General features: G+C 34.2%; 2 protein-coding genes across 8 annotated transcripts in view; both read right to left on the bottom strand.

The window, feature by feature from the left end:
- LOC131164893 (protein EXECUTER 1, chloroplastic) overlaps positions 1-5,099 on the bottom strand; it is a 64,525-nt gene extending 59,426 nt beyond the window's left edge. For all 7 annotated transcript variants that reach the window (XR_009139368.1, XR_009139366.1, XR_009139369.1 and 4 more), the window contains exon 1: positions 4,546-5,099. Coding sequence is in view for 1 of the 7 variants with exons in the window: in XM_058122426.1 (XP_057978409.1) it covers positions 4,546-4,962 (417 nt within the window). In the remaining 6 variants the exon portion in view is untranslated. The remainder of the gene's footprint in view (positions 1-4,545) is intronic.
- Positions 5,100-12,870: 7,771 nt separating this feature from the next.
- LOC131163388 (auxin-responsive protein IAA13-like) lies at positions 12,871-20,082 on the bottom strand. Its single transcript, XM_058119983.1, has 3 exons — positions 19,964-20,082; positions 13,281-13,604; positions 12,871-13,012 (listed from the first exon to the last, which is right to left on the bottom strand). The coding sequence occupies exons 1-3, from the start codon at positions 20,080-20,082 to the stop codon at positions 12,871-12,873; spliced, it is 585 nt and encodes a 194-aa protein (XP_057975966.1).
- Positions 20,083-26,474: the final 6,392 nt, after the last annotated feature.

Genomic DNA, 26,474 nt, shown 5'->3' with positions numbered 1-26,474 from the left:
CAGAGTCCAGTCTTTTTTCCTCTGCTAAAGCAAATGCCTCTCCATTCCAAGATCTCATTCTCCACCACTGTAGCAGTAAATCAACACTGGCCAAACAGAGCAGTGGCCATATTCAGTCTGGGGGCAGTGAAGGAGTGTATTTTCAATGGATTCAGTGTCTTCCCCCTTATTGTGTGTTTCTAATAGTAAGATCGTAAGAATCCTCCCCATAGTTGCCTCCTGCACAAAAAATTAACCACGTGGTTTTGAGGGGGTGTGGGGGGAATTTCCAAATGGATTTCTAGAGAGAAATTGTTTCTGGCTTGAACAGGTTTATTCAGCTTTCTGTAATAAGAGCTGACTAAGAAGGTGCCATTTTTTGTCAAGACTGCACGGATTCATTTGAGGTACAACATAAGGAACTCTACACAAACAGCCAAAATTTCTGAATCCATTTCCCAGCTCCCACCTCAACAGGTTTCTTGACTTCCTAAGAAGTCCAACCACTACGGTCAAAGCTGTATTTTGAATTAATGATCTTTCTCCAATACAAATCTTTTTTCATTCTAGTAGAAACCACACATACAATACAAATGCATTAAAAATGGAGTGGGTATTATTGTAGACAAAGACCTAAAAAGATAATATGGTAGATGTTAAAAGAATATGGGAAGGATCATTAAAATCAAGACAGCTTTAGGCTTGGAGATAGTGAACGTCACTAATGCGTAGCTCCCCAAATAGGCTTAATAGAAAATCTTAAAAAACAATTTTGGGAAGATATGGATATTATTTTACAAGAGATAACAATGTCAGAAAATACATTCATGACAGCTGATTTGAATAGTCACATTGGAAAGTATAATATAGGATATGACAGGATACATGGAGGCCATAAATATGGAGATAAAAATGAGGCCGGTGATACAATCTTAGATTTTGTCATGTCCGATTTGGTTATATTGAATATTTGTTTAATAAAAAGAGAAGAACACTTAATAACCTTCAAAAGTAGGTATAATAAAAGCCAAATAGATTTCTTCTTAATTAAGAACAGGGATCGTCTATCTTATAAGGATTATAAAGTTATTCGAGATGAAAGTTTGGCTACACAACATAGAGTCTTAGTATTAGATATACATATTAAAAAATGGAAGAGAATAAGTGGCATAAATCAATGCAAGAGAACTAGATAGTGAAACTTGAAGGGAGATAATATAGTAATATTCAAAGATAAATGAACAAAGAGTGTGATTAGACAGTAAGGGATAAGGTTAATGCAAATATTGTTTGGAATAAAATGGCAAATTCTATCGTAAGAATATAAAAAAGAGGTTTTAGGTGATTCCAAAGGAAAATACTCGGGTAATAAAGAAAGTTGGTGGTGGGATCAAGAAGCCCAAAAAGTTGTTAAGACAAAAAGAAATTGGTATAAAATATTGCAAAATTGTAGAAATATAGAAATCTTAAAAAATACAAAGAAGTGAGAAAAATTGCAAAAAAGACTATTAGTACAGCTAAACATAGAGCTTATGATACTTTATATACTAAACTAGATACAAAAGAAGGAGAAAAAGACATTTATAAACTTGCTAGAGCTAGAGAAAGAAAATGCAAAGATTTAGGCGGTGTAAAATGTATAAAGGACAAGAATGATAATGTTTTAATTAGAGAAGAGGACATAAAAGAGAGGTGGCAAAGAAGCTCTGATAAGTTGTTTGATGAAATCCAAAATGAAAGATTGAACTTGAAAGTGACAAATGAGGAGAAGATTAAAAATAGGAGATTTATTCGTAAAATTAGAGTCCTTGAAGTTAAGATGACATTAAAAAAGATGAAAAGTGGGAAATCTATAGAACCAGATAAAATACCAACTGAAGTTTGGAAATGTTTAGGGGACAAAGGAATTATTTGGTTAACTAATCCAATCAACACTACTAAAAAAACCAAGAAAATTCCAGAAGAATGGAGGAAGAGTACATACTACCATTGTACAAAAAACAAAAGCGATATTCAAAATTGTAAAAACTATTGTCGAATTAAGATTATCAGTCATATGATGAAATTATAGGAAAGGATAATTGAACATAGAATAAGATTAGAAACAAAAATTTCATAAAATCAATTGGTTTTATACCTGAGAGATCAACCAAAAAAGTTATTTATCTTTTAAGAAGTTTAATGAAAAAGTTTAGGGAAAAGAAGAGGGACTTGCATATGGTTTTTATTGACCTAGAGAAAGCTTACGATAGAGTACTTACGAAAGTTCTTTAGTGGGTCTTAGAAAAGAAGGGAGTTTGTTGTAGATATACGGAAGTCATTAAGGATAAATATGAGAGAGTAGTGACTGACATTATGATTGCAGGAAGGGAATCAAAAGACTTTCCAATCACAATAGATGTACATCAAGGTTCTACTTTGAGTCCTTATCTTTTTACTTTAATAATTGATGAACTAACTAGGGATATCCAAAATGAGATCCCTTGGTGTATGTTGTTCGCAGACGATATCATGTTGATTGATGATATTAGGAGTGAAGTGGAATCTAAGCTAGAACTTTGGAGAGTCATATTAGAATCTAAAGGGTTTAGGATAAGTAGTAATAAGATGGAATATATGAAATGTAATTTCAGTAATGTTAGGAGTAGAAATAGAGAGAAGATTAAACTCAATAACCAAGAGATTAATAGCACTGATAGATTTAGATATCTTAGATCTATTATGCAAGCTGAAGAGGAAATTGTAGAAGATGTAGTACATAGAATTAAAACAGGTTGGGCCAAATGGAGGAGTGCGTCAAGTGTGTTGTGTGATCGTAGAATACCCTTAAAATTAAAAAGAAAAGTTGTATAAGACGACCATAAGGCCAGCTATGCTTTATGGTTCAGAATGTTGGACAATTAAAAAGCAACACATACAAAAACTAAAAGTTGTTGAGATATAAATGTTAAGGTGTATGAGTGATTTAACATTAAAAGATAAAGTAAGAAATGAGCATATACGAAATAATTTAGGCATTGCACCAATTGAAAACCAGATAAGGAAGGGGCGGCTTAGATGGCTTGGACATTTGAAATGTAGGCCTAGTAAAACACTTGTGAAGAGGAGTGAGTTATTGTTTCTAGCATGAAAAGGGGAAGGTGTAGGTCTAAAATAACTTGAAATGAGGTAGTGAGGAAGGATTTAACAGTCCTTAATCTAATAGAAGAACACTTGATCGAGTGAATTGGTGTAAAAGGATTCATGTAGCCTACCCCGCCTAGTGGGACTTAAGGCTTGTTTTTGTTGTTGTTGTTGTTGTATTCATGAATCTCCATAGTGTCATTATTTGAAGAGGGATTTTTGGTGCATTATGAGAGATTTGAGACCCAAGCCACCAATTTGAATAGGTTTCTTGACAACCCCAATTTAACTAAATGGTACATGAACGACTCACTTGTGTTCCCTAGAGGAATATTTTGATGTCTTTTAAAGTGAATTTCAATTTCTTAGAATCATGTGAGTTTTGGGTTGATGGTCATATGGTAAGATTCATATCATTGGCCTACGTGCTAAGAAAATTGATAAATCATAACAATTCCTATCACTTAAATTCATTATTAGAGGTTGGGGCCTACATTAGGATTTAGAGCTCTTACTCCCTCCACTGTGTCTAAAAGTGATTGTCCTCCAAAATAGGGATTAACAAAGTTTCTACCATTCAAATTAAATAAGTTATAGGTGATGGATTATTCTAGGATCTTATCACTTGACTAACTAGCTTTAGGGATGGTTGGTGGCAAAGCCTATTATATCTTTCCAACTAATTGAAAAAATAAAAGTATTACGATTTCTTTCCAAGTAAACTAGGGTTGCTTTAATTTTCAAAAATCATTTGGAATGATGAGCTTTGAGAAAAATATACACTTCCAAGATTTTTCCTTTGGTTGGCCTTGTGGACAGGGTTCAGGTCTGCAAACAAGCAAAGTGGGGTCATAAATTGTTACAAAAAGTGATCTCCATTAAACCTCCAATACATTTTCTTAGCACAGTATCCCTCATCTAAACAAGGAATAGTCCAAGTCTCACCATTTTACTTGAAAGTCAAGTTTAAGCCTTTCCTAGAGTTTAGCCACCACCACGCCACTACTGGGATTGTGGTTAAAGCCAGGTGTAGTAGTCCAGGCTACTGTATTAGCACACAGACTCTTTGCAATGGCGACCTTGGCTCCCTTCTATTGATACCCTTCTCCCATAAAATAACAACTGCCTTTATCATCTTTCCGTCGTCACATCGAAAATAGCAAAAGAGGGGACGTGAGGGGTGGGAGGGGGGCCGGAAGTTGGCCCAACTGATAATGATAAATAAATAAACAGATCAATAAAGATGGAAAATAAATTACGAGAGGATTCAACCATTATCCTTCATCATAATCCGTCAATGGTTAACGACATAAATTTAGCTAGACACCGACCAAAAAAACCCATTCTCTTCACCGAAACTCGGGAAACTCAACTTCAGAAATACTAGAAAACAGAATACAAGAATATATCAAGCATAAAAGTAATAAAGAATCGTGGAAATACCTTCAAGACCGAAACAGTACGCTCCTGGTGATCGACCTCGGCAAAATGCTGCTTCCACCGGTCCCAACCCCAATCCTCATCCTCCTCGACTTCGCTTTTTATCTCCGTAGCGTTGACACTGGGAGCAGGCTTCACCTGATCTCTGTGCGAATTCAGGAAGGAATCAAACCGTCCGATGGCATTCTTGACGGCGTCGTGAAGAACGGAGTCCCATCTCCAGCCGACAGGGGAGTCATCGGAGGGCGATGGAGCGTCAGAGTGGCCGTGGCAGCGGCAAGGGGCGCGGGCGCAGTCGGAGAGCCGTGAAGAGAGAGTGGTGCGGGAGGAGAATTTGGGGGATCTAAAGGTGAATTTGTGAGGGGTTGGATCAGAGAAGGCGGATGGGGAAGGAAAGGTAGGAGGAGAAATGGTAGCCATGAAAATGCGCGAGAAGAAGGAGGAGTGCTGTAAGCTTGTTCTTGCGATTAGGATGTGAAACTGAGCCACTGGGTTAGCGGAGAAAGGCAGAGCACGACTCGTTTGTGGATAGAGCGAGAGACAGATTTTGGATAGTCGGCAAATGGTCACACTCTCATGCAAATGCAACCTTACTGAGTTTTTTCCGTTTTAACTTTTTTTTAAAAAAATATATTAAATAATACTTCATTAGAAGTATTTTCCATAATGACTCTAACGTAATCTCACAACTCCAAGTAGCGAGATTTCCTTTTGAGAGATGATACTCGTATGCTACTCCAAGTAGCGAGATCTTTAATTGATAAAGCACCCTAACCTGGACGCGTGGCAAATCTCGCTAGTTCATCCAGCAATATTTGCTTCGGATACTTAAAGGTCATCCAGTCGGCGTTCGATGCGTAGCAAATCTCGCTAGTTCATCCAACGAGATTTGTTTCACATATTTAATGCACATCCACTCGGCATTCAACACGTAGCAAATCTCGTTGGATGAACCAGCGAGATTTGCTTCAGCCATTACCCAGCCCTTCCTCCTTCCATTGTCTTCGCGAATAGAGGCGAGTACTCACCTTTTGCAGAGAGACAGGGAGGAGCAGCAGGTTACCGTTGAAGGATGCAGGGTCGGACGAGCGTAGGTGACCGTTTGTGGCTAACCGTTGAGGGCGTGCGTATATAAAGTCGAGGAAATGGGGTAAGACACATTCTGAGATTTAAGTTTGTTCATAAATTTTAAATTAATTTATTTGATTGAAGAGTTGGTTTGATAATCGGATTTGAGTTTAGTGTTGTTTAGAAGGCTTCATTCGGAAACGCCATTATTTAAGGTTAGGGTTTTTTTTGTATTTGAATTATATTTTTTATGATACTGCCCAAACAAAAACATGCATGAAATTTTTTTGTGCCAAATTAGATGATCATTTTTATATTTTTATGTTCTTTAGCATGTTTGTTTGATACAGTAAAAATTAAAATTTTGAATGCATGTTGTTTATGTGATTGTGATATTAAATACAATAGAGGTTATTGTGTTCAAAATATGAGGCCAAAAACCAAAATGTTGAGAAGTATTTAGACTAAATGATCCATATATAGTATGTGTGAACATCTATTATCCCAAGATTATATAGTACATAGTATTAACAACAAAATTAAATTAACTAAAAGTACATTTATGAATTGTGGGTGTGTGCAGATATATTATAGATCTTTATAGTGCAGTTGTATAAGCAATGGAATTAGTGGTTTTTAAAAAATATTCCCAGATAAAATTAAATTTATTATTGGAAGATATAATAATTTTATTCTTAATGTTTGTTTTTTACAACTCAAATTATTGATCATCTATATGATATTATACAATTTAAATTACAATAATTTTAGAGAGACGGTTTAAAGGTTCATTTATTATGTAGTTTTTAATAATATACTTTCTTTATTTAAAAATTTATCATACTGTTATTTTATTGGCTAAATATAAATTCGCTTTCATTCTTTAAACTCAATAGGCTTGCAAAATGCAATTTTATCTTATTCTGATTAAATTATTTTTTAAAAATATTTTTAATATTTTAAAGATGAGAATATTTTTGTTCAAATTACAATATTTATACTTTTTTACGTGGTGCAGATAGAAATATATATTGGTAAAAGATCTTAAAGAAATGTTTAAATTACAGAATATTAAAACTGCAATAGTTAATTGACACACAAGAAGATTTAGGTAGAATTGATTTATTTATTCTGAAGCGCTATGACACTTCAATGATTTTTGCTATGCAATTCTTATATGTGTTCATTTATATTTATACTAGTAGAAATCCTATAGTATGGATAGGGTATGATCTCAAAAATAGCTATTAAATAAAATTATTAAATTATAATATTACAAATAATGCAAATATAAATTTTGTATTTTAAATCACAAAATTTAACTATGTAATTAGATATAAGTCAAAAAAAATTTATAATATTGTATATATTTTAAACATTTTTCTTAGTCTCAAATTTGGTAGAAACCTTAAATAGGTGTTTGGTTTGCAACATTTTTTAAGATTTTTGGAAATATGATGTCATAACATCTCATTCCTACTAGGGCTACAAATAAGTGAAGTTACGACTAGTAAGCTTGGTTTGTTTATTAAAAAATGAGTTCAAGTTTGACTTGAGCATAAAGTTTTCTACATGACTGACATTTTAGCCGACCTATCCACTGATTATGTAGTTGGGAGGGACCTCTGGGTAGCCCGATGTAACGACCCAAAAAATAATAATAATAATTAAAAAATTAATTAAAAAATATTATTAATAATTAATTAATTATTATTAAGAAAATTATTTAAATTAAGAAATTTGAGGATTTTGGATATATATAAGTTATAATAAAGTAAAGTAAGAGATAAAGGAAAGAAAGAAAAAAAAAATGGAAAACTTAAAGCTAAGTTTCCTTGAGCAAGCAGGAAGAGGAGAAGAAAGGAAAAAAAAAAAAAAAAAAGGGATTCAAGTAGAACAGGAAAGAAAGGGAAAGAAAGAAAGAAAAAAGAAAAAAATTCTCTCAGCTCACATTCTCCACTCCTCTTCTTTTTACGATTTCGTGGCGGATTCTTGCCCAATTGAAAATCTGAAAATACCACTGAACTCCATTCTCCGCCACCAACATTTCTACCGAAGTGGATTTGTCATAAAAGTAACGTGGGCATATCTCATGGGGTAAGACAAATTCTCATTCTTACCTCCATTTTTCTTAAATTTTAAGTCAAATTGACGATCGAACACCACCACGAGAATCTAGGGAAGATTCTCTACAAATCTAGTGGAGCGGATTTCTCGTGGGATCGTTGTGGAAATAGCGCTAAAACTGAAATAAATTAGTTATTTAGAAATTAATTAGTATTTAATTATTGTAATTGGAGAAAGGTTAAAATAATATTTTATTGGGGTTGATTTGATTGAATCAGGGTTCGCGTGAGCGCTGCGGATATAATCTTAGGAGTCCTGCAGGCGTAGTTCAGGAAATTAGGTAAGGGGGAATAAAATTATATCATTATTTTATTAAGGTGAACAGGTCATTTACGAGCATATGAAATTTATTATTTATCTATATTTTTTTTTTTAGAACCGCCTGAGTACTAAAAAATGATGATTTTATTTAAGATTTATATTTGAGATAATTGCATATGATATTAAATTTGTGTGACATAGAAACAATTTTTCCTAATAAATTGAATATGAATTATTGTGGTATTTGGGTTTGTATGCGGGGGTGTTTGAAATGATTATGACGTGATGAATAAATTGTTATGTTTGACTCCTGTGTGAAAATGTATTGATCTGTTGGGATACTGTATGGGAAATGAATTGATCTATTGGATTCCTATATGGAAATACATTAATGCGTTTGTGTGAATTAATTGGTGTGATTATTCGTATGCATCTCAATATAACGTTGGCATGAGGAGGTTGTTATATTGCCTAAATATAAATCATGATATGACGTTGGCAGGTCGAGGAGCTCGTCATATTGTCATTTATATGGGGTAGGACATTGGCAGGTCGAAGAGCTTATTCTACTGATGTACGACGGGTAGGTCATGGGGATTGGATACTGGTGAATAGTGGTGTCTGTGTGGGCCACGTGTTGCGGAAGCTGGAGTGGTGTCTATGTGGGCCACGTTATATCCTATGTAGATAATGGCGCCTATGTGGACCATGTTATGTACCATGTGTGGATAGTGGTGTCTGTGTGGGTCACGTTATATCATGTGTGGATAATGACATTTGTGTAGACCATGTTATGTACCCTATGTGGGTAGTGGTGCCTGTGTGGGCCACGTGTAGATAAGAAGTACGTAGGTGCCTGTGTGGGCCACGTACTGACATATACGAAGTTGCTCTGTGTGGGCCACGTACCAAGGACATTAGAAGATGAAGTATGAGATGCATGATTCCTGTGTGGATGTGTTGTGCACATATGAATTTAATTATAACATAAAAATAATGGTATAGCATATTATGAATGCATGTGTGTGCATGCGGCGAGGTAAACATACCACTGGGGGCTTGCTGAGAAAGGCGAGTGCTCTACTAGGTAGTTTCTTGGTATCAGTGCAAAGGGATGCTATTTGTATGGGCGGGTAGACATCCCAATCCTCGGAAACCTTCGCCTTTAAAATAATAAAGATGTGTGTACTGACGGCGAGGTAATACTTCACATGAGGGCTTACTGAGTAAGGTGAGTGCTCTGGTAGGTAGTTTTTAGTACCAAAGCAGAGGGAAACTACTTGTATGGGCGGGAAATCTTCCCTGTCCTTGGGAACCTTCGCCTGCATAAAAATTATGTACTTGTACATATTGGATGTGTGTATGATATTAGATGTCGAGGATGTTATTAATGGTACATTTTCTCAGTTGTTATTGATGTTATATGAGAAGCAGTTTATTTTGAAATATAAATATTAAAACTCAGTTGTCACACACTATTATAATTTATTCCACCCTTACTGAGAAGTGTCTCACCCTAATGGATTAACAATTTTTCAGGTTCTTCTGGAGATCGGGTTTGAAGGCCTAGGCTGAGATTATTTTTGGTGGTTTCTTTTTGGGGTATTGTGAGATACTGATATATGTATAGATATATTTGTACGGGATTATTTTTTAAATACTGGTTGTGGATATAGATATGTGGATGTTGTAGTGTTTGTTTTTGGGTTGCTATATAAAACTCTGGTATTTATTTGAGGTTATTTATTTATGTTCCGCTGCGTGCATGTTAATTATGGTATCAGATACAGGGGATTGGAACACGTGGCACCCGGGCCCCACTTGGCAGGTTTTGGGGTGTCACACTCGAGTGCCACTCATGTGTTTTCATATTATCGAGTGGCATCTCCCTGATCGAGTGATGCATCAGTTCGGCTTTCGGTCGGGCATTCCAGACCGCTTTTTGACGTCGAGGGTTAATGTACGTGGGGACGACCTACACGAGATTGATGGCAGCGATCAAGGGAACATGGATTGGGCTGCCGAGCACGCGATGTATGTGACTATGTGGGGGCATCAGCGGGAGTACATCGTACAGGGAGTGGAGGCGGAGTGTCTGATTGGTCCGAAGGACCCATATTACACGTGGTATCGGTCGATGACACAACGCTTCGTAGATAGGACCGAGGCGGTTTACATAAGCCTCGTAAGAATACTCTAACGCATACATAATTTTTTAGCGTTTACGTTAAGTTGTCAAGGTGGTAACCCCTTTTTTCGTATGCTACAGGCCAACATACTACACCAGGTCGACCAACTCTCTTCAGATCCCGTTGTGAGCGATTTAGGGAGAGCATGTTTGGACATTGTCTACGAGGACAGGCGACGAATCCCTACACCACGCAAAGTCCCGGCACCACGAGGAGATTGAGCAGCTCCAGTACGAGGAGGTCGAGCAACTTTCTCCAGTCGTCCCTCGAGTCCGGCCTTCTCACCACCCGTTGTACAGGTGGAGTATGTATTTAGGTCGTCCGCACTATATGCCCCATCAACAGCCGACGATATTGTAGGCCCATCCAGTAGACAGGCGGACACCTCATCTGACTTTGCCACCATCTCGTTGATGTCGTACCTGTTAAACAAACCTCTCGATGCGGATGAGGTGGATGCACCCGCGTTGCTACCTTGGACTCTTCTAGAGACTTCATACGATTTAGTTCCCCATTCGCTTTGCATAGAGATAGATGATCCACTACCTATGGGCGGAGATGACGGGCATGTAGCACATCGACGAGGTCGGACGCCAGACGCGGAGGAGCAGCCAGGAGAGGGTAGACGCAGATGACAGCCACCCCGACACCGGAGACGACTTCCTTGCGGCACCAAGTAGGAGATCATCGTCGTATTATTTCATTTGTACAACATGTATATGTTCATTCTTTCATTTGTACATCATCTATTTGTTCATTACTCAATTTGTACATCATGTGTTTGTTCATTGTTTCATTTGTATAGTTCATCGTATTATTTGAAGTGGCAAGCATTTATTTGTTCATTTTTTAACTTGTATAGATCGTTGTATTAATTCTTTTGTATAGCATGAGGATGTCCATTATTTCATTTGCATAGATGAACGGTCTATTATTTCATTTGTACGACATTATATTTTTTCTTCCGATCTAAAAGGATCATTGTATTATTTATGTATAATTTCAAATATTTATTCATTATCCATAGTAATTTGATAGCTTGGATGTGTATGTAACTGGTGGATGTAGCGTTGTGAACATACTGGTATGCCAAATTTTGTGTAGGATAAATGTTTTCTTTGAACAGGTGCATGGATGAATATGTTGAATGTTCCAAAGGGGACTCCGCCGAATTTTTTATAGCAATTTGATAGCTTGGATGTGTATGTAACTAGTGGATGTAATGTTGTGAACATACTAGTATGCTAAATGTTGTGTAGGATAAATGTTTTCTTTGAACATGTTCATGGATGGATATGCTGAATGTTCCAAAGGGGACTTTGCCAAATTTTTTCTAGTAATTTGATAGCTTGGATGTGTATGTAACTGGTGGATGTAATGTTGTGAACATACTGGTATCAATTGTGTTTGACAAATATTTTATTTGAACAGGTGCGTGGATGGAAATACTAAATTTTTAAAGGAGACTTTGCCGAAATTTTTATAGTAATTTGATACGTTCAATGTGTATGAAAGTGGTGAATGTAACGTTGTGAACATACTGGTATGCCTTGTGTAGGATAAATGTTTTCTTTGAACAGGTGTGTGGATGGAAATGCTAAATTTTTAAAGGGGACTCTGTCGAAATTTTTACAGTAATTTGATAGGTTGGATGTGTATGAAACTGGTGAATGTAACGTTGTGAACATATTAATATCGAGTGTGTTGGATAAATGTTTTCTTTTGACTTCCAATACTCAAATTACTATTATTTATATTATAGAATATTGAGTCAACAACAACTAAAGAACTCAATATAACAATCATATGTTATAAATATACACTAACTCATTGGACATATACCATGGTTTATGTGAAAACAATTCATGCCTGTAAAGTAGGTCAAGAACTGCATACTTACCACAAAAGAAAAAAGAAAATGATGTCAAACTTCATGAATTGTCAATGAAAATTGCTGCCAAATGAACATAGCATATTAGTGCAACTGCATACATGAAGGTTGACAATAATTAGAGGGTTGAACTTTGTTCCTAAAATTTGAACCTTATATCTCCCTCCCCCCCCCCCCCCCTCTTAAACTGAACTCAACATTCATGCTCAAGCATGTACCAAAAGAAGTCAAATTTCAAACCAGAAGGCTATCTTTTTTAGGCAATATGCCTACACATATGAAACATTATTACAAAAATTTATGATCACATATCAATTTCAAATTAATCCTACGAAATAGTGTACATAACAAGTGTAAAAATAGGACTTCGATAAGCACAAACACCTCTATAATTTGATTCAACTCAATGTTCAAAACCTAAACGAACTGATGCTTGCTAACCCCATCCCTCAATTTTTAACTACAATATTGTCTTTTCTTATGATGTTCTACTTGACTTGCACTGCCCAGCGTACCTAGGAACTTGAATGAAACAGACCTTAAAAGCGTGGTCCAAAATGTTTAATATTATGTTACTAGTAGTGCAGCTACTGCTTCTGCACCTAAAAATGTTGCTCGAAATAAACCAGCTAGTCTTCCATAAGGCTAGCCTTGTCATTTGACATCATTCCATTTGGGGCTTAGTAGTGCATATACAAAAATTATACATAAATATGTGCATATATACACACAAAGACACATACACACAAACATATATACATAAGTATATATATATTGCACTAGTATAATCATTTAGAATGAAATGAAAGGTGCATACTCCCAAGGAACATCTCCTACGAGCATCCAGTCCGCCTCTTTATCTTCATAAGTGAGCACAAATTCGGATGACCCATTTAAAAGCTTGGAGGTCATTCTTTCTTGCTCACTCTCTCCACTCGAACGTAGTTATACAATCATAATTACATTTTAAAACTAGAACAGGATTATCTATGCAACTCATTACTGTCCTAGTCCTACTAATTTAACTTTGAGGTCAAAATGTTTATGCACTCTTAAACCACTTGGTTCTAAAAGCTAGTCGTTAGATTGAGGTGCAACAATGATTTAACAATAGTCTCACATCAAAACTCTTAAGATCGAATTGATAGAAAATAAGTAAATTACACACTACTGATAAAAAATATAGAAAATAAAGAATACACTCGCGAATGGAAGTGATGCCCGTGGTTGGATTAACAAACATGTCCTCTGGTGCTTTTGCTAAAGTCTCATAGCAAGCGTAAGCATTTAGATCCACTTCCCTCCCTATTGGCAATCCATCCATGCTAACCTTAACAAACCTATGATGTCCTTTTTCCATAACAACAGTATTGTTCTTATTGCTACCATTGTACACTTTTTTCTTTGAAGTATCCTTCAATTTATCATCCTCACATGTCTCATCTTCTTTAGAGGTCAGAGTCTTTGCCTGGTTAGCCAAGTTGTTCATCCTATAAGCCCTTATAGACGGCCATCCCACAACTTGACTGCTCCCAAGGAACAAAATGAATTATAGTAATGACTAATGAGTAATATATTAGTTAAGACATGGAGAGAGAATAAACAGTGACATGAAGCAGCAATTATCTCAATCTTTCAATTTCAACCATGATCCCAATCTTTTAACAATCCAAATTAATAGAGGCAGGTCCTCATGAGTTACCCTTCTCAAAGTTAACTAAATTTGAATGCTTTCACGGTAGCAAGAAAGAGACGGTGTAGGAGAGAAGGACAATTTCTCAATTACAAGAAACTCCAAATAAAAAATAACTCTAGAGGATTAGTTGATATATGCTTTGCTTGGTTGCCGAGGAGATTAATTTTTCAAAAAAATGGATTAATATTTTAATAAATTGGTTTTTCTATGCAGATTTTTAAATCCGGGAAAATTAGAAACTTTACTTTGGTATTTTACATATGAAAATAATCAATATTTTATTCTCTACTCTTCATCATTTTAATTTTCTCTACAATTTATAAAAGGACGGTTAATCCTTAACAGAAGAAAATCGAAACACCCACATCAGCAAAATGACAATGACATTAGAATTTATAAGGAAAATGGTGGAACAGAAACAGAGAGAGAGAGAGAGAGAGAGAGAGAGAGAGAGAGAGAGAGAGAGAGAGAGAGAGAGAGAGAGGATAATAGAGGAACAAACCAAAAATAGGAAATGTCAGAAATGCGAAAATTAAAATCCTAACTCCATCAAAGGGAACAGGATCCCTAAAACTCATTGTCAGAGAAAAACAAATTAATAATTGTAATGTCCTGCTATTTAAATGGGTTTTTTAATTTATTTATACTATGATATTTAACATGCCCTGATACCACACTGGATTGTACCCAATCGTCAACCTGAGCAGCGAGAAGCGGAAATCAAAGAAACATATCCATATATAATTATATACAATACCAGAGTGCTAACAGGTTTCCCAAAATACATATATATGACTGTTTCCCAAATATCCTCAACTGGTGAGGGGTATACAAAAATACTCTCAAAAATATACTCACTCTCACTCTGACAGGACAGTATTGTGGTCCCTCTATTTGCGAGCCTGGTCCGCTCGCCCAACTAGCTCATCTGAAAAATAATTCAACACTGGGATGAGCCAAAGCTCAGTAAGACGAAATATGCTATTGCTAGTGTGTGGCAAATGAGTTATAATAATATGAAAATCTATTTCTATATAGTCATGTATCACTAAATCTGTAAAGCACAATACCGGTAGTATAATCTTCATCTTTTACCCATTGCTTAACATTTCTGTACTTTAGGTTTCTATTCAAGATACTGCTAATATATGTATATATTTTCTGTTTCTGTAAAACTGGATAAGCATAATAATAATAACTGTAAACTTCCCTGTGGATAACTGTGTGTCATGATTTAACCCCTCATGACAGGGTTGTGCGGCCCGTAGGTAAGATTTACCATGGCTGGCCAACCAGGAATAAATCACTATACTCCATAGTCTGATCAGCCCTCCTCAACCCATATTTGATGGGGAGCCTATCCACTCGTGGGCTCTATGCGATCAACCTTTATACCACGTATTATCTGAATGGGTGGTTGCACTCTATAAACTGTATGTAGCTACGGTACAGTGCTCTGTAACTATATGATCCAACAGGGTCTGATACTATATAATACATTTTTATATACAACTATCTGTTTTACCATGATTCTGTAATAACTGTATAAACCATGACGTTGTGGAAAACTGTATCTATATGAACTGTGTTTCTGTAACTAACTATAAATCTGTATGTCATGGTACTGTAAAACTGTATAATCATGACATTTATGTAATTGCTGTAAAATACATTCTCTGTATATTCTGTAAAACACATCTCTGAAAAATATTGTAAAGCATGTTTCTATGCTATATATATATTCTCAAGCCACACAGTAATTCTAAAATATATTAATCATATTTGATAAATTGTATAAATCTCTGCTGTAAACAATACTCTGGTGGAACATTTATAATTTTATACTGAAAACATTATCAAATAACCTAGCATAGCATATTTCTCTTACCTGTTTCCTGCTAAAAATCTCCTACTATAATGGGTCCAACACCCGTAGGGTTCTCCACTCAACACCCTGAAAACCATAAATCCCAGAACAAAACATTACTATTTCAACGTTTATAGCATTTTCTACAACTGCTAGAAAGCCAAATTCTGAATGAAAGACCTTACCCTGGATTTGGGATGAATTCCAACTTCGTTTCACTAACGATCCGCTCTAGCAGACTTGAAGAAAGCTCCGCTAGGAACGTCGTGGTGGCCTTAAATCGTCGATCCGGCGACTGACGGGACCGAAATCGAAGGAAGAAGAGGGAGAGGCCGTAGGAGAGAGAAAGGAGAGGGTTTGCGGCTGTTTTTATATGATTAAAATGATTTTAGGGCTATTTATACTGCGGAATTCGTCGACAAGCCACGTCATACCATCGACGAGTCCTTAAGGAAATTCGTCGACGAACCTTACCCTTCGTCGACGAAATTCAAAGTAGCCCAAATTCTTCTCTCGGTATTTTCTTGTTGACGAAGCTCGCCCTCGTCGACGAGGTCCTGTTGTACCCTCGTCGACAAATCCCCTGTATTCGTTGACGAGGCCCTGGTAAATTCCTCGAAATTATCACTATCTCCAAAGTGCGATGTCGTCGACGAATGCTCCGCGTTCATCGACGAAGTCTATTGCCTCCTTCTGTTCATGATTCCATTTCCCTCCCTCTTTATTATTTAAATACCATTATTTTTCGGGTCGTTGCAATAATGCTAAAAGAAAACATGAGAACAAAAAGAGAACCAAAAGAGAATAAAAGAAGTGTTATGCTTCCATAAATATTTATGCTGACAACGGCAGTAGCAACAACAACTTCTTGGGCAATAGACCTTAGGCTCTCTTTGTGCTAGAGACAACAGCAATAGAAGAAGTAGAAGCTCTGTTTGGAACATGTTAAATTATTTAAATACTAGTTATTTTCAATTAATATTTAAATATTTCCTTCTCAAAAAAAATAATAGAAGATTTCCTAATTTAATTAAATATAATTAGTGTATATTTATAGTGTATGATTGTTATATTAATTTTTGATAAAAAAATATTTTAAACTAAATTACGAACTGTAATTTTATATGTGAAAATTTAAATTAAGAACTGATTCTTCCCTCCAATAATTCAGAAAATAATTTAATTAATTATTAATAAATAATAAAGGGAAAACCTATTCAATAGGTGCACAAAAAATCTCGCTACTTGGAATAGCGAGATTTGCTTGCTTAAATCTCGTTACTAAGATTTAAGCAAATCTTGCTACTTTGTGTAGTGAGATTTAAATGTCAGGCCCAATCTGACACAAATGCGTGGTAGTTAAGAGATTTGCATACGTGGGAAATCTCGCTACTTGGAGTAGCGAGATTACGTCAAAGTCATTTTGTGAAATACTTCCCAAAATGAGATATTATTTAATATATATATTTTTTTAAAAAAGTTAAAATGGGAAAAACTCCAACCTTACTCCTTCTAAAGTTTTGACAAGCAGAGAATGCGTGCAAATTGGGCTACGTTTAGTTTGCAAATGCTATCAAGTGTCGACTCTAGCTTGTTTCTTATCGTTTTCTGTTTTGTATAAAAAAATAATTATTATAAAAATGTATTATCTATGTTATAGGGTTTTATTTTTGTTGTTAAAAAATTTTAATATTTAAAAATATTTTTTTTATAAAACATTCATTTAAAATAAAATGATAAAATGATTTTAAATAAAATAAAAAATAAAAATACCTATAAATTTTTTAAAAAATAAATAATAATAATAAAAATTCAAATACAAGATATTTTTACTATTTTTCCAATTGTCACGTACAATAAAATTTTGGAAATAGAACAATTATGTAAAGTATTTATAATATTTTTTTATCTTATTATACTATTTTTTTATTTGTATTATTTTTGCTTTTATTATTAAAATTATATTTTTCAAAATATTGTTTAATTTAAAGATTAAAATGAGTACTTTTTAATTTACTTTTGTTTTATTTCTGGTTCTAGTTTTCAATTTTCATTTGCTAATTATGTTCTCTTAGTTTTTGACAGTACTACCAAACGACCTCTCAAAACTCAAATACATTGTAAAACTTTAAAACAAACCTTTTGATTTGTGGAATAATTATTCTTTAGAATACAACGGAATAGAGTGAAAATTCTAGTATTGTAGATAATAATTATTCTTGTCATGAACTCATAAAGATTTTCATATTGTTATTTCATTCAACATGCAATAACAAAAGGAATTATTCCTTATTATGAACTCATAAGAAATTTATAATGTTTTCTATTTTATGTTGTCAACATAATTTTTTTTGCATAACTAGCTAATTGTAATTAACTTATTATAATCAATTTATTCCATTTTGCAAACCAAAAGTATGGTCACTTTTTATGAATCCAAAACAAGGAATAGAAAAGAAATAACTATTCTCAAATTTTATCATAAAATTGTTTATTCATTTCTTATTATATATTAGATAAAATAATATGGAATACAAGGAATAACTATTCCTTCAAATTCTAAAAATTCGACTATATTCAATCTCATTTAAAAAAACTAAATCTAATTTATAGTGTGTATTTTTAAAATAATTGTATAACTAAAACATTACTATAAAATTTAAATTTTAAATGAGTCATAAATAAATTGTAATGCCTCTTTTTAATTCATTCTATCACAATAGTTAATTGCTAAATTAAATTTGACTAATTAATTTACATGTAAATTATTAAAAATATTTATTGCATTGTCCACTAATAATGTGTACATGTGAGATTGTGAACGATAAGTAAAAATTATATTAACTAGTTTGGAGTAGTTCTGAAACAAAGTACGCTATTAGCATTTAACGAATGTGTTTTTTTTTTTTTTTTTGAAGGACCTCAACAAACATTATCTTAACTAGGTATTAACCCATGCGAAGGGCCGAAATTTTATTTTTAAAAAATTTATTTTAAAATATATATTTTTACTTTTCAAAAGTATTAAATGAACTTAATATATTGTCATAATTTTTCAATAAAAAACATAATTTTTTTATATTAAATATTGTTATAATTTTTTGGCAATAAAAATGAAGATTACTAAACATTATTTTATAAATTTGAACTTTAATAAAACAATGCTACTTTCACTTTAGATTCATAAAAATAATAAAATCTCTCAAAATTATAGGACTAAATTGTTAATATTATAGTTGTAAAGAATGAGAATAAATAAATAGAAAATATGAAAAATATAATTATTTGAGCACTTAATCTCCGGGGTATGTGTGCATATACCTATCTATTTATGTATTCAAATACACCCGGGTCTATTTATTATCAACCATAGTTTACATAATTATAAATTCTTTCATCTGCACTTAATTTTACAATCATGTTGCATTATTTTCATATCAATCAAAATTTCTTTTTTTGTCTCTGTATCATTTTTATCATTGTTCGCCGGCATCTCAATATTTGTTGATGAAGTAATAGACTTTTCTTCAATATTTTACTTTTTTCTAGCTTGAAACTTGCATTTGATACAACAAAAGAGGTTAATATCTATAGTCCTCCAAGATACATTTTTACTTGTTATATCAATTTCTAATAATTTATATATTATATAATTTTCTTGACATTTGATTTTAAATTGTTTAAATACTCATGGAATTAAAAATGAAACACATTAAATTTTCAAACTGAAAATTGCAAATGCAATGGTTCTTACAAATGAAATCATAAAATTATAATAAAAATTGATAATGTTAATGATTGACTATTGCAATGTTAATAACCTATATGCACACATTGTTTATTGTGCAAACACATTAACCTAACATGCACAAGACATGGTACCATATATCTATTATCATACATGTTAGATAATATATAATATTCTATATATTTAAGTAGGGGCACTTTAGTCTTTGTGTAATTATTAGGGTTAGGTTATTAAGTATTTCTAATTGTATTCAATTTGTACTTTTATTGGTTTGTCTCTCGTACAACAACTCTCCTTTTGTAATAGCATCTCTTTCTTTTTCTTTCTGTCTTTCTCCTTGCATTGGATCATAGATTTTATCATGGTATCAGAGTTGTGTGGTTCGAAATCCGAATATTGCATCTCTGCAACTCCCTTTTGATTTCTCTAGTTTTATTTATCTGAATACAACCAATTGCATCATCTCTACAACTCCCTTTTGATTTCTCTAGTCTGCTTTCCCTAGAATACCGCCGACCCTGCCAAAGCTTTTCATGATTTGGCGTCTAAATATTGCATTTCAAAATACACTAACCGCAAGGCGCTGTTTTGATCTAGTGGTCTTCTACCGAAGCATATGTCAACAGCAGCCATTGTATCACCTTTATGCTCACCATTCCAATCAGCTTCAGCGGACACAACAATAGATGCCATAGACTCTTTAACACGAGTGGGATTGAGCAGACGTTCTTCGACCCGATTGGTAAGCTAGTCGAAGGCTTGCCTCTGTTGCTAAAGGTCCTTTGAATCCACTACTCTCTCTACCCTCTTTTTGACCCCATGGGTCATTCCCAGTTTTGATAATGACAAATACTCTGGTATTTAATGGTTGCCAAGTTTGTGTGCAAGATCATACTAACCGGATCATATTGATGGCATGCGACACACGGTGGCTTGAAGTAAAAGAAGACCCAGAAGATTCATTGTTGTAATTTTGTAAGTTTAATATTGGGTCTGTAATAGTAATATAGGAATGGTCTGTAATAATTAATGCATGACATGCATGTAGGAACTAAAGCTCAAAGACCGTAGAGACCTTTAGGATCACCCTTCGGTCGACCAAAGGTTGATTGACGCCAGGTTTTTTGGCGTACTTAAAACGGCCTTAGAAAAGACCCTAGGTCCCAGAACTTGCACATAAGAAAGTCCCAAACATCACTTATTATATCTGGGAAATTAAATAAAGCAAAATTGGATTTAATTGTAAAAATTTAAGAGAGCTCGGGCGACCGAACCCATTGCGTTTAAAAAGTTTCGGGCGACTGAACCCTGGCCGAGTCAAACTTGTTGACTTTTGTTTGGGCACCTGAACCTTTTTGAACATGTCTTCCTTGGGCACCCCTATGTATGTCAGAATGCTTTTCAACTACCTAGGCACCCAAACCTTCACGTTCAAAATGGGCTTGGGCGACCGAATAGGCTGGTTCAATTAACTGAACTTGGAACCAGGCACCCAAACCTTGAACATTTGGCTACTAACTTTGGTTCAACCAACTAGTCCTCAATTCAGGTACCCAAACCATTAAATAATGGTTTTGTGACTGAGTCTGTTTAGGCACCCGAACCTCTCGAGTTAAAACATTTTTACTGAATATTTTAAAAGGGTAAATGGGGTTAATCTTTGTAAATCTGTCTTAAACTTTTATAATTATTCCCATTTAGTCCCTAACGGTCAAAAATCCTGCTTGCCTATATATATATATATATATATATATATATATATATATGTTCATTTGCAATAATTAGCAAGGATTAGCAAATTGATTAGGGCCAAAATTCTCTCAAAATCAAAAATCCCTTTTTAGTCTATACTACTCCTAAACACTCTAGAACTTCATTTTCCTTGATTTTTCAAGTGTTGTGAGTATATTTAGAGTGCTTGTGCTTAATCCTCATTTGCTTATACTCTCATTTGTTGTGCTTATTATTTGATTTTATTATTGAGCGTAAAGCTTAAAGTTCTTCCACCAATTTTATTTGATAAATCTTGTGTGGGAAGACTTAGAAGGTTGTGGTTCTTGCATTATCATTACAACACACCTAAGCCTATATTTTGTGCACAAAATCATTTTTCAAAGCTTGCATTCAAACACTCCTTGTGCTTAGTATATTGAGAACATCTTGTTGAGTTTATTTGAATCATCTTTAAGCATATTTGAAACCTTGATATGATTTTGTGATATTCATATACCGTGTTTCAAAATTTTCTTTGATATACACTCTTGATCTAAATTGATTATCTATACTTATTTGAGTGTTTAACACACATTAGACCATCGAGCTTATAGTTCATACATGTTGATGTGCGTTGATTATTACATGTGTTGAATTGATACATATTCTACTTGTTTAGAAGTGCTTTGATTGTACACAAAATTTTATATCATTTGTATTCCAGGCGTGGTTCCGAACAGGGAGACTAGCCATGTTGAATAGTCCCGGACTGGCTTAGATCCGGTTAGGAAAGTTAGGTGCGCCATCCTGGTAAGGCGTGATGATTGAGATCGGTCCCTTTAATTGACCTGATTGTAACCAAAACCACTCCACCTGTTAAATAAGCATTAGTGGAATCTTAGGGCTTGCGAATTAGAGGCGGGGACGTAGGCACAGTTGGCCAAACCCCGATAACATTTCTCGTGCGTGCTTTTAATTTTCGCATTTTAAATTATAGCACATGAATGTTTATATTTTACTATTATGAATGATTGGGTTTATAATTGCATACACAGACTCTAGGTTGAGCAATACAACTGTTAAACTGATTGACCTAGGCAATAATTTTTAAATACCCAATTCACCCCCCTCTTGGGAATACACCAAAGCTAACACCTCTCGTTTGTTCCCTCCACTGTTTGCTTGTTTTTCTCAATGATCCAAGTGGCGAAATTTGGACTTTTCGGCGGAAAGTTTTTTTTTTTTTTCTAGGTATTTAAGATATTGTGTCACCGTCACCGTTGAAGTTTCGTTTTATTTTCTGGTGAGATTACTAGCTTTGTTCTTTTATCCTGAAAATTGGGTGATTTTGTGGTGAACAAAGTATGGTTGAGGAGTGGTCTTGGGGATTTGGAGTGTTTGGTGTGTGGGTGAAGCTTTTGATGCTCTGATTTGTGTGAATATTTATGTAGATAATATTTCTTATTTCTTTGTAGTTGAAGATGGTTGGTGAAATAGATGATTCTCTCCAAGTCATTAGTGCTAAACTAAATGAAAATAATTATTCATATTGGGCATATATTATGAAAAAAAATTTGATTGGAAAAAAACTTGTGGGGATATGTTTCAAGTAATATGTCTATGCCCTTTGATAGCTAGAAAAGGAATTATGTAGAATTATTAGCTAGAAAATTATTACTTGGATAAATAATTTTGTTGATCAGTCTATTAGTATGCAGTTAGCTAAATTTTCTACAACTAATCAAGTTTGGGATTATTTAGCAAAATTATACATGTAACCCAATTTTTCTAAAATATAATAGCTGGAGATGGATATTAAAGCAGCAAGGCAAAGAGATCAAAGTATTCAGCAATTTTACACTCTTATAACTAGTTTTTGGGATGAATTGACACTCACTGAACCCATCGATCTTAGTTTGAATAAGTCTTACTGCTGTAGTGCCCCAAACCCGATGGGGCCCAGAGTGCTATTTACCACACATATATCTCTGATACTATAATTATACTGACCTGAACTCGAAAGGGGGTCCCAAGTGTTCATGTCCATAACTCCATACAAAACGTGCAGCGGAAGATAATTAAACCTCAAACACATTACCAGAGTTCTAAATTATACCAATTGCACATATTTATCTCCATGTTATATATATATATATTACATCCCAAAATAAACAAAAACATGATAACCAAGTGTCTCACTTACACTTACAATAACTACAAAATCTAAACCCAACCCCGTAGCACGCTAGGTTTGATTCCCAGTAAGTCCTGAAAAATAGATTGGATATTGGGGTGAAACACTTCTCAGTAAGACGGATTAGATTATCATCAGTGTATGACTAACATGAGTTTTAGTGTGATCATTACATTCATATAATTAATTGTAGGTGAAAAAGCATTTGAAAACTATGCTCACACCTATATAACTGAAAATACATAATGTCCCTGATAACATACTTTCGGCTCATTATAGCTCATTTTTCATAAATTACATATATGAATAATGAACCTTCCTTATTGGGCCATCATAAACATCATGAATAACCCCCATGATCGGGTTGTGCGGTCTGAGAACTGGACTTAGTCATGACTGACCTACCACCAGGCTAAGTCAAACATGTTTGTCTGTAAGTCCAATTTGCCTACTCAACCTAGTCTGGACTACAAGGGGTACAACAACTCCTCTCGGCCAAATCGACTATCCCATGGCCTACACTTCCACTACAGTGTGGTTGCACTAACATATCATACTAGCTACGGTACCAAACTTCCATAAGAGCTAGTCCCTTAAGGTTCATAAATCATATAAATAATTTACATAGTAAAAACTGTAACACAATCTTATGTTCATAAATCAGTATAAATTGTCATGTTCATAAATCTGTATAAAACCTGTCATATCATAACTCGGTATAAAAAACATCATATCTTATCTCGGTATAAAACCGTCATATCATAACTTGGTATAAAACCGTCATATTCATAATTCGGTATAAAACCGTCATATCATAATTCTGTATATAAACTAATCATATCATAAAAACCATTAGGTTTAAGTATGCAATAATTATAAACATTCTCATGTCACACGATTTGAGTGATATATCATAATATAATAAATTGCCCAGGAAAATTATATTTTGCTGAAAATAAAGGTATGGTCAACTCTAGGGTTTAGTTTAACTCAATACATATGTTTTTCAGGAAAAGAAGATGATCACCCCACTGACTTTAGTTTTCCCCATATACATATAAAATATCAAAACCTACATTTTCGTATGCCTGATCTAATCATAAAATCATACATAGTATTTCTGAATCCGTATACTTTAGTTTAATCAGTTCACATTTCAAAAATAACTAACATAATTTAATCCCCTTACCTATTCCTGAAGAACTGCCTACAACTTTGGAGAATGAAACCCTAGCCTCGTAACCGACTGAGGTCCGAGGACAAGAACCGGCAAGCAGGGAGGAGAGAGAGATGATCGCAGAGAGAGAGATGATCGCAGAGCGAGAGAGGACTCCAAATGAGCTTAGGAGAGAGAGAGAGAGAGAGAGAGAGAGAGAGAGAGAGAGAGAGAGAGAGAGAGAGAGAGAGAGAGAGAGAGTGAAAGAGAGAAAGAGAGAGAGAGAGAAAGAGAGAGATAGAGAGAGAGAGAGAGAGAGAGAGAGAGAGAGAGAGATATGAGAGTTATGAAAATTAAGCTTATTTCTCACTTAAGTAAGCTCAGCCCGAGGGAAAACCATTTAAAACCGTCTATAACGACCTCAAAAATAGTTATACAAGATTAGTGAAATGATCCTAAAAAATTAATTAATTAATTAATTAATTATATTATAATAATTATTAATAAAATAATATAATAATATAATAATATAATATTATAATATTATATATATATATATAAAGATTACTTAACCTAAAGCTTTAAGAAGAAGCTTCAGGAGCAAAATTGATTGAAGACTCCCTAGTGGCTGATTCTCTCTCTCTCTCTCTCTCTCTCTCTCTCTCTCCTCCGCCCAACTCTCTCTCACTCTAGATTTCTTGGTTGATTCTCAGCCGAATTGAAAAATGAACACCACTACAGGGTCCTAGTGACAATCCTTAACAAGTTAACCGGAGTGGAGTCATCATTTGGGGATCCTAGGCACCACTCCAAGGCTAAGGTAAGGGGAATAAACTATGTCAGTTGTTTTCAAAGATTAACCATTTAAATTGAAGAATATAATTATATGGATATTATGTTGATTTTAATATGAGTATATGAGATTAATTAAAGTATGAATTATTGTTTAAAATATGTTGCATGGGATTAATTCAGTTTATTGTATAAATTAAAGTTGTTGGGATTTTCATGGTATGGTAGTGGTTATAGTAAGATTTTATGAAGTGGTATTTTATTATATATCTAAGGGAATTACATTATGGTGATAAATTGGTTTTCGGGAAATATCGAAAAGAATGTATGACTTAAGAACCCTGATGGATCAAATCAGTATCAGTGCAACCACATTATTCAAAATAGTGTTGGTATGAAAAGTCAGTTTCGCTAGCGAGAGGGGTTGAGTACGTTCCTGGTATACAAGTCAGGTTCTGTAGGCAAATCGGACTAACAGATAAGTTACTTTGACTTAGTGTTGGTGTACCAAACTAAGTCTAGCTTTCGGGCCACACAATCCGTCATGGGGGTTATACATGTCGGTTATCCATGCAGGGAGGTTCTTTTACTCATATTTGCAGATTTAATGGGAAGCGTGTATTTTCAATTATGAGTGTGACTTACAGTTATAAAATGCAGTTTCATTTAAAGTTATATTAATGGGTATATTTGTTTACACAGAAACTCATTTGCCACACACTGATAATAATTTATTCCGTCTTACTGAGAAGTGTATCACTCCATCATTATATATCATTTTTCAGATGCCATGTGGAGTATGATAGTAATTAGAGTAGCGCAGTGGAAGTGTGGTTGGACTAGATAGAGTGGTTTAGATTAATTGTTAATCTTATTATTCTGGTTTATCTTGAAATTTATAAGGATGTATTAAATTGATATTGCAGATATTGTTGATATTTTAAAAGTTCAGAAATTCATTGTGATACTGGGATGGATTTATTATTATATTGTGATATTTTAGTTACTCTAGTAATTGTTAAAGAGATCTTCCGCTGTGTATTTATGTGGTATTAGAGATTTATTTAGAATAACACTCTGGACCCCAGTTTCAAGTTCAGGGTGTCACACCATCGACGGTTTGGTAGGCTTGGCCCTGCTAAAGCCATCAACGATTTTCCCGAGGTTCCTTAAACCGTCTATGGTTTGGTCCAATCCCAAACTGTTTCCCTCTTTTCTTTTTCCTTTCTC

Source organism: Malania oleifera, chromosome 9 (assembly GCF_029873635.1).
Source record: "Malania oleifera isolate guangnan ecotype guangnan chromosome 9, ASM2987363v1, whole genome shotgun sequence".
In the NCBI taxonomy this organism is placed as follows: domain Eukaryota; kingdom Viridiplantae; phylum Streptophyta; class Magnoliopsida; order Santalales; family Ximeniaceae; genus Malania; species Malania oleifera.
Note: the sequence above shows the minus strand (reverse complement) of the source record. Positions and strands in the feature narration are given on the sequence as shown.

Coding starts and splice junctions, on each gene's coding strand:
- LOC131163388 (XM_058119983.1), bottom strand. CDS start 20,082: ATGGCATCTATTGTTGTGTCCGCTGAAGCTGATTGGAATGGTGAGCAT. Junction 13,605..19,963: donor GATCAAAACAGCGCCTTGCG/GTTAGTGTATTT, acceptor CCTTGGGAGCAG/TCAAGTTGTGGGATGGCCGT. Junction 13,013..13,280: donor GGCATCACTTCCATTCGCGA/GTGTATTCTTTA, acceptor ACTACGTTCGAG/TGGAGAGAGTGAGCAAGAAA.